General features: G+C 35.8%; 2 protein-coding genes across 2 annotated transcripts; one reads left to right on the top strand and one right to left on the bottom strand.

Moving 5' to 3' along the window:
- Positions 1-4752: 4752 nt before the first annotated feature.
- LOC145136347 (expansin-A4-like) lies at positions 4753-6521 on the top strand. The gene is made up of 3 exons (XM_079070479.1): positions 4753-4922; positions 5647-5959; positions 6046-6521. The coding sequence occupies exons 1-3, from the start codon at positions 4790-4792 to the stop codon at positions 6356-6358; spliced, it is 759 nt and encodes a 252-aa protein (XP_078926605.1). The 5' UTR covers positions 4753-4789; the 3' UTR covers positions 6359-6521.
- Positions 6522-8093: 1572 nt separating this feature from the next.
- On the bottom strand, positions 8094-12271 carry LOC145136346 (MACPF domain-containing protein CAD1-like). Its single transcript, XM_079070478.1, has 7 exons — positions 11320-12271; positions 10751-10989; positions 10464-10659; positions 9833-9916; positions 9327-9510; positions 9003-9166; positions 8094-8902 (listed from the first exon to the last, which is right to left on the bottom strand). Exons 1-7 carry the CDS (start codon positions 11575-11577, stop codon positions 8294-8296), a joined length of 1734 nt encoding a protein of 577 aa, XP_078926604.1. The 5' UTR covers positions 11578-12271; the 3' UTR covers positions 8094-8293.
- Positions 12272-12658: the final 387 nt, after the last annotated feature.

Consider the following 12658-nt stretch of genomic DNA (forward strand, 5'->3'; position numbering starts at 1 on the left):
CTATGAGATTTGGGCCCCGCCCACACTCAGATACTAACATATCACATATACGGGCCGACCTTGGTGCCGTAGACCCGTTCCTACTGAAGGAAACTCACCTCGCGAGACTGACTGTTGACAACTTGGGTGAGAAATCCCTGGCTGTTGCTCCGACGACTTTCCGGCTATAAATTCCAAAATAACACTTAATCAAAATCTGATGACCCTTCATAGGGTAAAATGACCATTTTACCCCTGGTCAAAGTCAACATCCTGGTCAAAGTCAACCTTCTGGGTTGACCAACTCGCCAAGTCACCCTTTCAACTCGTCGAGTTCTATAACTTAGAATTCCTGGAATAGCGAATCAACTCGCCGAGTCACTCCACCGAATCGTCGAGTCCTATCGAGCTGCTTAGTCGCGACTTGGCTAATCCACTCGTCGAGTCCTTCCACAGACTCATCGAGTTCTACTATAAACTGGAATCGGGACAGCATGACTCGACTCGTCGAGTTCTCTTATGGACTCGACGAGTCCTTCTGTCTGTTTGGCCATTTTAACAGATTAAGCCCCTATCTTCTAGATCCAAGTTCCTTAGTTCGTTTGCTCACTGGAAAGGCCATTCTAAGGGTAAAGTTTCCAACTTTACCCGTTCATAACTCTTCTTAAAAGGGTTTAGACAAAACCCTAATTCCTTTAGTACATGGATCATGTCCAAAAAGCCTTAGAATCTCAAATCCACGCATACAAACCTAGATATAGGGTTTTAACGTCTGATGGACACATAAAGTTCCGAGCTTTCCTTCCATGCATGGTCTTTTAGGGCTAAAAAGGCCATGAACTTGCTTATAAGCTTGCATGGGGCTTCCATGGTCATAAAGTTTGCACCTTTATGCCGTGGAACCCTTCCTAGATTCAAGATCTGAGGTATAAGTCACTTGGGACGTCCCATCCCCAAGGACCAAGGTTCTTGAACCAAAACCTTCATAAAATGGGAAACAAAAAGATCTAAGAGGAGAATGATCAAGTTGGAAACAAAAAGATCTACTCCTTCCCTCTTGAGTCTTCTATCTTCTACCTCTTCCACAAGCTTCAAAAGGCACAAATAACACTCAAAATGGCAAGAAACTAGCTCAAGATCACTTATGGCGGATTAGGGTTTCGAGATTAGGGTTTGGAGGTGATGGAGGCTGGAATGGAGGCCAGATATGATGCTTAAATAGGGTGCAAACCCTAAAGATTAGGTTTTCCTCCAGCCTGTCCTACTCGTCGAGTCAGGGTTGCGACTCGTCGAGTAGCTCACTTAAAACTCGCGCGTAAACTGCCTTCTACTCGACGAGTCAGGGCTACCAACTCGTCGAGTCCTTCTTTCCAAATAAAATAAATAATTAATTAAATACGTACCAGGGAACCGGGCATTACAATATTTTAGGTCATTATCTTAATATATTTGATTAAAATGTTTATTTTTAGATATATGATACTTAATATGAAAATAAATGCGCTGAAAAAGACGTAAAAAGGACATTGCTGACAGCTTGACCCCTCGTCAGTGTTTTGACCATATCTCATGACTTGTAACTCCGATTGACGAGATTTAAAATGATATAGAAACTAGACAAATTTTCGGACGACTTTCGTGTTTGTAAAAATGTCTGATCCCCAATGCCCACACTGTGGCAAGCCATTTCCACGGCGTGGAAAATCCAGTTTTTTCTTGGTCGCAAATTTTCAATCTCCCACGGTGTGGCAAGTTTTTGGCCACGCCGTGGAGCCGAAAAATCTATAAAAATATGGGATTTTCAACCCTAATCGGTGTGCAGCCTTTGGCAACCTATAGCTGCGATTTTTACTTTGTTTTTGACATCCTAACACCCTTTAGGGTCGATTTTGAAGCTAGAGAGTTGATTTGAACAAGGATTTGAAGATTCAAGCGCTATTTTATTGAGATTTCACTTCGGGTTTGCTTAATGATCACGTTTTGCATTCTTTTGGTGATGTTTTTCTGCTTTAGTTTACTGAATATGGTGTAAAAACGTTTACTTTCACTAGATATTGATGAACCCCTGTTGATATGCTTTGATTTCATTACTAGGATTTATTTAATTTGGTTTTTACTTGTGTTCGATTGATTGTTTTACCTTTCATGTTAAAGTTATGATTTTTATTATTTATTGATGAGTAGTATTAGGATTAAATGATCATTCTATCTTGATGTACTTGGATCATATGAATCTATGATCATTAGGTTTGTATGACTGGGACTTTGATCATATGCCTATGGTTAGATAATATTAATCAGTGACTTTGATTGTGTTAGAGAGCATTGGATATCCATGCTATGCTTAGATTGATTTTCATGATCAATGGCAAGAAATCACTAGATCATATCGTTCATAGTTCGAATATATTTAATTAATTATGTGTTCACTAATTGCATGATCATTGTGTTAGTTGTTCATTAATTAGTAGTACTAGGAAATCTGATCAAGATAACTAGTCATATTATAATTCGGTAATCAATTCATTAATCCATTGCACTTCTAATAAATCAAACATAAAAACTTGGGGGATTCGTATTCTAGTGGAAATACTTCTCATTTATTGTTTCCATTTAGTTCTTTAGTTTCATTTGATTAATAGAGCATTAAAACTAGCTTAAATTAGTTTACACAAAAACCTCATCTTTACGTTTCATAGTTATTAATTTAATTAGCATTTGCATCACTTGATCTAAACCGTCACATTCCATGTGTTCAACACCCTTTCTTATCTTAAATTATATTACTTCACGACTAGGCACACTGCCTATTTGTGTTTAAGACTAGTTGAGATTAGATATGACTTTATAAATAAAAATCTAGTGCATAAAAAACACATCACCCTAGCGATCATAGTTGATCTTGAGCACATTTGTGGTGATTTCTAGCAAAGAAGAAGAAGAGGAAGAGCATTTAGTTCATCATTTATGCATTCAAGTCTCACTATCATTCATCTACACACCTTCTGAACCTTTGTGAATTTCCAAGTTCATTGCTTTTTGAGTTTATAGGCTTAGATCTAAGTTTTTGTGCCTTATCTTTCATGGATAGAATGATATTGTGTTTGGAATCCATAAAGTTGCCAACTTTATGAATCTCCAGTGTCCCTTGGGTAATATAAGTGCTAGATCTGAATTATGGTTGAGTTTTAAGACCCTTGCATGAGCTCCCACGGTCATTTCTTCCTTTTGTGCCCTAGTTTGTGTTTCAGACATGCATTGGACATGCATGTCCAAAAAGCCATGATTTTTATGATGTTCTGGACTAGATAAGTCATTCTGGAAGTGTTGGTTTCATATCTTAATGGATTAATAGCTTCTTTCATCAAATCTGTCCAGAGCGTTCCTCACGTCGTGAGCACTTGGGTGTCATGGTGTGAGAATGATGATTCCCGATTATTTTGTCTAATAAGGTCACGACATGACGAGTGAGTGAGTGGCTTTTGAGTACGGATTTGACCATTGACCGTTGACCAAGTTTCACTTTAGGTCAAAATGAGTAATTTGAGCAGTAGATTGAGGTTTGGTCACTGTTTATTGTATAGGCAACATGTAGAGCCGGTTTTTGGAGCAGCAATCACTTCAGCTATCTTTCGAACATTTAGGTGAGTTTTCCTCACTATACTCATGGGTCGAAGGCACCAATGTCAGCCCACTAGGTTATGTATCCTGGTATATAGGATGATGTTATGTTGGTTATATGATTGATTGGTAGACATGTATGGTACATGTATTTGTTGGATATTTGTTTATATATATATATATATATATATATATATATATATATATATATATATATATGCCCTATCATAAATGATTATACATATATGTATGTTCACAGATTGAGTAATCATATATGATAATTGTGGGTGGTGGCAAAGGAGGTGTTGGTGGTATAGGTGACGGAGGTAACAGTTGTGGGGTCAGTTGGTGGCAGAGGTGGTGGTAGTGGTGGTGGCAGGGGAAAAAGGAATGTGTGGCGCTGAATAATCATTTATGATTATACATCTCGTCGCCACAGTACACCGTAACACTTGAGCGACAAATGAGAAATATGTGGAGGAGGTTGAATATCAAGATCTCTATTTTTTTCGGAATCTCAACATAACTTATATATATATATATATATATATATATATATATATATATATATATATATATATATATATATATATATATATATAACAATTCACATATTAAAAAAATATTGAATTACTAAAATCAAATAATCAGTCATCATACGACCTATTATATTATAGTGTTTTGATTTATTTATGTTATTTATAGTTTCTAACAAATTTTCTTGATGATGTCACTTGTGTGAAAAAATTGAAATTTTTAAAAAGTAATAGATAAAAAAAAAGGTACTTAAGTTTTTTTATATATAATATGGTTTTCTTAATGATAATATTAATATGATTATTTAAAACTAAATATTGAACCTTTAAATCAAGTAATAATCATTAACAAGAACACGCTAGCCAAACATTTAAGTAATTATTTGATTTGTCATTGTTTATTGTAACAAACAAAAACAACACTTTTTATTTCACAATAGAGTTTACTTATGAGTAAAAAAGTCATGATTTGAGTTCAATTAAGTCAAAGGCATAGGATGAATGGATGCATATGATTTGAATTGAATTATTGGGCTTTTTGCCGCCTTCAACCGTGATTCCATTACATGCACAACCTTCACTCACTTCCCTATTTATACCTTCATTATCTCTCTCCTGTCTTTCAAACCATCTCTCCCATTGTAAATTTGGTCATGCAAATCATGGCTATTCTCTTCCTTTTAACCATCATGCTCTTGTCTCTCCACACCGTCCATGCCAATAAAGGGGGTTGGCAAAAGGCTCATGCAACTTTCTACGGTGGTGAGGATGCTTCCGGTACCATGGGTACGTTTTACTGTATCTGCATTTACATTGTACATATGATTTTTTGTTTATTAGAACCCTAACAAGGGTTTTATTAATCGACTTTTAATCGACAAATTAATGCTTACATACCCTTTGAATAACCAAGATCAAGATGGACAAACTCATTGAGGTCATTGGAAACAAATTAAGATGGGCACTTGTTATTTGATGTGTAAATTATGCTTCATGCCACATTTTTGTATATGATTAATATATAATCTATGGTCCAGAGTTTCATTTTGTATTATATCGATTTATATTTTTTAATTGATTACAATTATAACGTCGACGATACACTTAAAATTTCACAACTGTTGTGAAAGTACGAATTACAGACTAAAGATTGCATCAAAGTATATGATCTTTTAATATAAATATATGATCTTCCCTAATTTGATTGGCTTTGAAACACTTAATGGTAATGGTAAGTTCAATTGAATGATTTTTTTTTTCATCTTACCTACTAGAAAAAGCTTATTTTATTAGTTTAATTAAACTTTAAACAACGTACATTTTATTTCTCCATTTGTGGGGACCTTATTTCTACTCATGTTACTATATGAAATATGGATAATCCATATTTATTGTGAGACACGGTTGTATTGTTGCATGGGTGCAGTGGCAACCAACCTCCTAGGGTTTAGCAATTAGCTGGCCTAGTGGACTCATGACTCACTTTTCTGTGACCAAATTTAATACGCAGGTGGTGCATGCGGGTACGGCAATCTTTACAGCGACGGCTACGGCACAAATACGGCGGCGTTGAGCACCACCCTCTTCAACAACGGCCAGAGCTGCGGTTCCTGCTACCAACTGCGGTGTATCGACGACCCAAAATGGTGTCTTCATGGAATCATCACCATCACCGCCACCAATTATTGCCCACCAAATTACGCCCTTGCTAATGACAACGGCGGGTGGTGCAACCCACCGCTCCGCCACTTCGATCTGTCACAGCCTGCTTTCTTAAAGATCGCACAGTATCGCGCCGGAATAGTCCCTGTTGCGTACAGAAGGTACAATAACACACCAGTAACTGTGCATAACGTAAAATAATCGAGTCTTTTTTATATATTTTTATAATTTGATAAGCGTATTTCAGGGTACCATGTGTAAAGAGAGGAGGGATGAGGTTCACCATTAATGGTCACTCTTACTTTAACTTGGTTTTGATAACCAACGTCGGAGGTGCAGGAGAGGTTCATGGGGTTTCGATCAAAGGGTCAAAAACAGGGTGGCAAAGGATGACCAGAAACTGGGGTCAAAATTGGCAAAGCAACTCGTATCTTGATGGTCAACGCCTCTCTTTTAGGGTAACGGCAGGTGACGGAAGAACAGTCACCAGCTATAACGTGGTGCCTGCTGGTTGGCAGTTTGGGCAGACGTTTCAAGGTGGTCAATATGAAAATTTTTGAACCAACAAATCTATAACTGAAATCCCATTAAGATTAAAATAAAAGAGGGGATTTATGTGTTACTAGTGATGTTGAAAAAAAGCATTCAATCTTGTTTGTATTATATATAATTGTATACTAAAAGTTGTTCAAATAATTGAAAGTGGGAGAATATATGTTTCAAGTGTTGTTATGGGGATTTTGGAATCATGATAAGCTGCATAGACAAGACCACGTTGTTGATCGGATAAAATATTCGGGTTTCGGGTAATTCAGGTTTTTCATGTTAAAAAAAATACTCATTATCCGATCCAAATTAAATTCAGGTAATTCGGGTAGTAGGTCGGGTTTGGGTAATTCGGGTATTACCCGAAAATAAATGTAATAGAGTAAATATGTCATGTTCTATTAGTCTTATTTATATAAACAAACGAGACATAAACGAAGTTACTCGAGATTTTTAGTCAATAATACTTTAGATATCAAGTAATCTTTTACAAAAATAATATCATTTACAAGAAACCAAAATGCAAGAAGCCAATACCCCATTTTCGAAATCATTTACAAGAAAATCACTTACTTTGAAGTTTGAAATCTAAATCGGTGAGTGTTGGTGACAACTTGATGACCGGTGATGACAAGTTGAGTTAAGTTTGAAGTCTACTGGAGATGTCTCTTTGTCTTCGTAGGGTTCGATACTTCGATGGAAGACTCAAGAAATAGACAAGGGTTTTTTTTTTAAATCAATGATCGGGAATGAGGATAAAGTCGTAAACAACATATAGATAAGTGTGGATATTACCCAAAGCTCCCTTTATTTTTTAAATAAATCGGGTATTTTGGGTATACCCGAAACCCTATACATATATCGTATATCCGCTCTAAAAAAATCGGATAACCCGAATACCCGAAAATATATACCCGATACCCGAATTCAAAACGGGTCGGGTCGGGTAATCGGGTATCGGGTAATTTCAACAGGCCTAGACAAAACAAGGCTAATAACAATTAAAATGAGTAAATGGAATGGACTAAGGTACTTGTGTTAGCATGGTAGTTGAAAGATAGTTTTTGTCTAATAAGCTAGTTGGTAATTGATAAATCTAGTTTATAGTGTAAAAATGTTTAGTAAATTAGTTAACAAGCACGATGACAAATGTAAAATGATATAAAAGAAATTAGCTAGAAATGAATATATAAAAGTATATTCACAAAACTTCATATACAATGGACGACAACATAACAACCCACATTCAAAAGTTGAGTTTAATTTATCAAATGGCAACTATGCATTTCACCTAATTCAATCTAAGCATCCACAATGTTTAGTTTAAAGAAATTATTGAATTACTTAGCATTCAAGTGATTAAACTAAACCATAATTGATTAAACTAAACCATAATTGAATGACATTGACATTCAATAAATATTTGTTACAATGGCTATTGAATGATACTTTAATATTAAATATTTGTACAATGGCTATTGAATGATACTTGAATGTCACATCGACATTCAATAAATATGTGTTACAATGGCTATTCAACTGTTCGATTCAATGATAAAAATAAAACTTTTTTATGATTAACAAATAATATGATTTTTTTTAATATGTTCCATCGAACATCTTTGCTATAGTAACATTATTATTTACTTACTTCATTTCGACCACATGACTTTTTAAAATGTGATTTACCCAAAACAAACATGAAACTTACCGACTTTAAGCTACACTTTCCGATTTACAATCCTAAACTTAAACAAAACCGATATTACACAAATCAACCATCCATCCACAATACGCAATTTTATAACCAAACATTTCCAAATTTTCTACAAACTCTAAAAAAAAAAAAAAAAAAAAAAAAAAAAAAAAAAAAAAAAACACTCATGACCCGGCCCGACCAAGCTCGACCTGACCCGGCCCGGTAGCTTTCCCAACACAAACAACCACACTCAATAGTTCAACAGAGAATACTTAACTCTCAATACAATTTTCCCTTTCTCAACCCCAAGCTTACCACCAGTAACCACCCAATGCCCTGGCGGATCCACCGCCCCTTTACTCATCTCCGCCATATCAACAAACTTAGCCAACTTATTACTACTGCTCGAGCATGGGCTCGAGCCCAAGCCCAGGCTCGAGCCAGTAGCATTATTGGGAGTGTGGTCCCACAAAGATCTTCGAATGGTGCACCCAGGCAACCATGAATATAAAAGTTTCATGTAAAGGACATTTCTCGACCCGAAATCCCAAACACCAAGCTGGGCCCCAGTGACTATGTGGACCCCACACGAGTCACCAATGAAAGCGGCTTCTGGGCTTTCGATTGGTGCGGAGCTGACATGTGAGAAGTTTTTCCACTTCACGGGCTCGAACCATCGGCTGTCTTGCTCCTCGGGTCCTAGCCACTTGGGTGCACCGATGGCTACATGTGTGTCCCAATATGGTCTAAGGATTTTTGGGAGGGATTGTAGGTGTTGAAGATGAATGGTTAATCGGTTGTGTTTTGATCCTTCTAAGCATAATCGGATCCCAGTTACTGGCTTACGCCCCACTGATATCTATAAATTAATAATAGGAATGTAATTTATTTGTTGCATATTAATGTTTATAGTTAAAAAAAATATATAAGTAATAAGAAAAACTATGAGAAGTGCATACCTGATCTTGAGAAACGTAAAGCTTTTGGCCCATCATGCTAAATTGTAAAGATGGACAAACAGGTTCCTTTCTTTGATGACCTGGAAGCCGATCTTGTAATGGGGCCCACACTCGTGCCACCTGGAACTCTAGAAAGTATCTTAGTTCTTCTATCTGAGGTTTGTCTGCGCGCCAAATATACAAAATAGATTAGTGACAGTGACAGTGTGACAGTGTGGGTTTTTGTCTGAGTGAAAAAGTAGGAAGAAGGTGGGACAGGGACTGACGGTTGATTTATTGTTTGTGTAAAAGACGAAAATGCCCTTCGAAGGTAAGGTGGCTTACATTCAAGGTAGAGAGCAATAGCGCGGGTCAAATGGTCTTTTCCGGGTAATCCTTCAAGAAGAGAAGTAATGGGAATGAATGACATGCTGATGACATCTGGAGAGTATTTTACGGTTTTCTCCCATTGAGTATGGCTTTGCTCCAGATCATCTCCTCCTCTTCTTCTGAAAATAACTGTTACATCCTGCATAAGGAAAAAAAAATTTAAATCTTTAATCTAAATTATGTTTTAGATATAGTTTCAGATTTTGATTAATACAAAAAGTTTAAAGATTCTTCTAGTATAGAAATGTTTAAATTTAAGACAACATCTTTTAATTTCTATCAACTAAAAGAAGCAGAGGCCACTTCAGTTTTCATCTTTTTCTTTTCTTTCTTCCAGTTCTAAAAATACAAACTGTATTATATAACACTTGTCAGGAATAAATATATATATAATTTTCAATTTATTCCCAATATTTATATTCATGTGAAAGAAAAAGCACAAAGCATACAGTCTTACATACTTCCTTTGCATTTCCACCGAGTGACGGTGCATTTGTGGGTTGAGGATATATGCCTTGGCTACTAAACAATGACGGATCACCACCCTATCATAACAAAAAATTTACCAAATTGCCACCAAAAAACCATAATCATATCAAGTCACAACTTCAAAAAAAAATAATGATACTAAAATAACAACATAAGCATCTAAATGTCCCTTATCTTATGTATCAGGCACATTGTGCCTCATACGGTATGTCTCAAGCACATAGTGCCTTTCAAATGCCTTCATACATACGGTATGTATTAGGCACATGGTGCCTTAATACAGTATGTATGAAACACATGGTGTCTCATACATTATGTCTGAGGCACATTGTGGCTTCATACAATATGTATGAGACAGAGACACATTGTGCCTTATACAGTATGTATCAGGCACAATGTGCCTCATAAAAGATATATTATATGAGGCACATGGTGCCTCATATCAGGCAAATTACATGTGCTTCATACAATATGTACGAGGCACATTGAGCCTCATACAGTATGTATGGGGCGCATTGTGCCTCATACACTCATACAGTATAGATGAGGCACATATGCCTGATACAATATGTTATAAGAAAAATGGGAAAATAGGAAACTGACCTTTTCCTTGTATCTCAAAAGACCCGAATCGGTTAGGTTTTCGGTGTTGCAGAATCTATGGTTTCCTATATCTTGAACATAGTTTTTTATTTCCACAGTTGACAAAGGTGATGATAGATGTTGTTTAACATATATAACATCTTTACCACCGATTGTGACAGATGTGATTACATGTGTTCCAAAATTCTCGATAAAACTATCATGAAAAAAACAATAAAAGAACCATTAGAGGCAATGTTAGGTCAAAAGTAATTAGATTTTTGTACATAATACAAGAAGGGGTATACCTTGCTAAGGCTGGTGGGTCCCACGATGTGGGCACTGCTCGTTTAACACTTTCTTGTAATATTAAAGATGACTTTGTGATTTCAAATTTAGCAAGTGGGATGAAATAACCATCTGTACAAAGTGTCTTTGTGTTTGCAGCATCAATATGTTTTGAACCCGTGAAACTAAATGCAGCATTGAAGCTACCAAGAGGAACATTGCCTGATAGATTGGCTCTCTTGTTAAAATACTCAACCATCTGCAATCAAATAGTTAGTTAACAAAATGTAAGAAAATTTAGTATATACAACAAGGAAAAAATACTGGGAATTGAATTCCATGGATTTGGAATGTAATTGAATTCCAATTCCGACGGAATCACACGGGATCCGTCGGATTAATCGCCCCCAAAGGTTCAATTTAGACTTCTACAATTCTAATAACTACAATTGAACTTAAATTTTGATAACGTTAAATAACTATTTAAGAAAAAAAATTAAAACCACATTGATGTTTAAGCAGACAAAGACTTTATAATATGCAAAAGTGAAAGAAAAAAAAAGTTAGGCATGATGAATGAATGATATACCTCATGATAATTGCAAACACCAGAACTATTACGATTAATTGGTTCCTGATAACTCTCTATATCCCTTGATACATTTGGCACAACCAAGTTATCATATAACCAAAGATCCCTTTTGTGTTCTTCATCAATCTCCACAACTTTACTCCCTGCAACTCCCTTACAGTATAGCAACCTTGTGTCAAAATTTACATCAAAGCCCTTACCCAATGCCTGAACCGAATTCTTAGCAGTATGCAAAGCAGCTGCATTTTCCTCCATCTCATCAAATTTCAAAAACAGAATCCGATTTTTTCAAACACAATCACTTACGAATTTGGTGCTTCCATTCAATAGGAAATACTAATTCCAGCTCTTAGAATCAGATAATTAGGCTAAATCGGGAACCCTTTTCGAATTAGGGCTAACTGAAATAATTCAACACCAAAATGGGGAGAAATCGGTACACCGTCAAGCGAAATCTGATCTAAAAGACGCCCAATATCCAGAATAGCCAAATACGAATGCCCTTTTTTACTCAAAATAGGGTTCTTAAACTAGACCGACAGCAAAATGTAATTAAAATCTAAGTAAACCCATGAGGAAAAATCTGATTTAGAGGAAACTCGGAAACCGATACTCTATTGGGGTTCTTGTGTAAGAAGATGATCCTAAAATCATACAAGCTGTAGTAGTGAAAAAAGATTGAAGATTTACCAAGAAATCAACTCGAGTTTCAAAGATGAAAACTTGATTGATAGACCCATCTCGATTTCATCAACAGAACTGAATCAAACCCAGATATCTAAATCAGATAAGAAGGAAATATCTGAATGACTTCTGTTTGATTGAATTCATAGTCGTCGGATGACTACCGTTCGCCGTATGAAAGTCCAACTCAAGATTTCTTTGCTATGTACTTTCCCTCAATTTGCCAAGTATTTTTTGGTACACCAGTTTTCAACAGTATTGAGTCCAAAACACGGCCATTGACTCTTCAGGATTTTAGTTTCAATATATAATTATTTTTATTGCCACGTACGGTTGTACACGTGACCATACCTTGTACTTGGAAATTGGAATTCGAATTACCATGCTTATTTTTGTTTTATCTTATATGAAAATTTGTGATATAATCTATGTTTGGATGATGCTATTAAGACACCCTTTGGACATCCTATTAGCATATTTATAAAAAGTCAATTAATAATTAACTACTTATAATCAATTTTTTCGGAAAACAATACAATTTCAACCAATAAAAATATTTCAAAAATTAATTAGGGTGTCTATATGGCAAATTGGGGTGTCTTTTTAGCCAACGCCTCTATGTTTGCCTTATTTTTTAATTTGATTGTTAGGA

This window comes from Lactuca virosa, chromosome 9 (genome assembly GCF_052849685.1).
Source record: "Lactuca virosa cultivar CGN04683 chromosome 9, Lactuca_virosa_CGN04683_v6, whole genome shotgun sequence".
In the NCBI taxonomy this organism is placed as follows: Eukaryota; Viridiplantae; Streptophyta; class Magnoliopsida; order Asterales; family Asteraceae; genus Lactuca; species Lactuca virosa.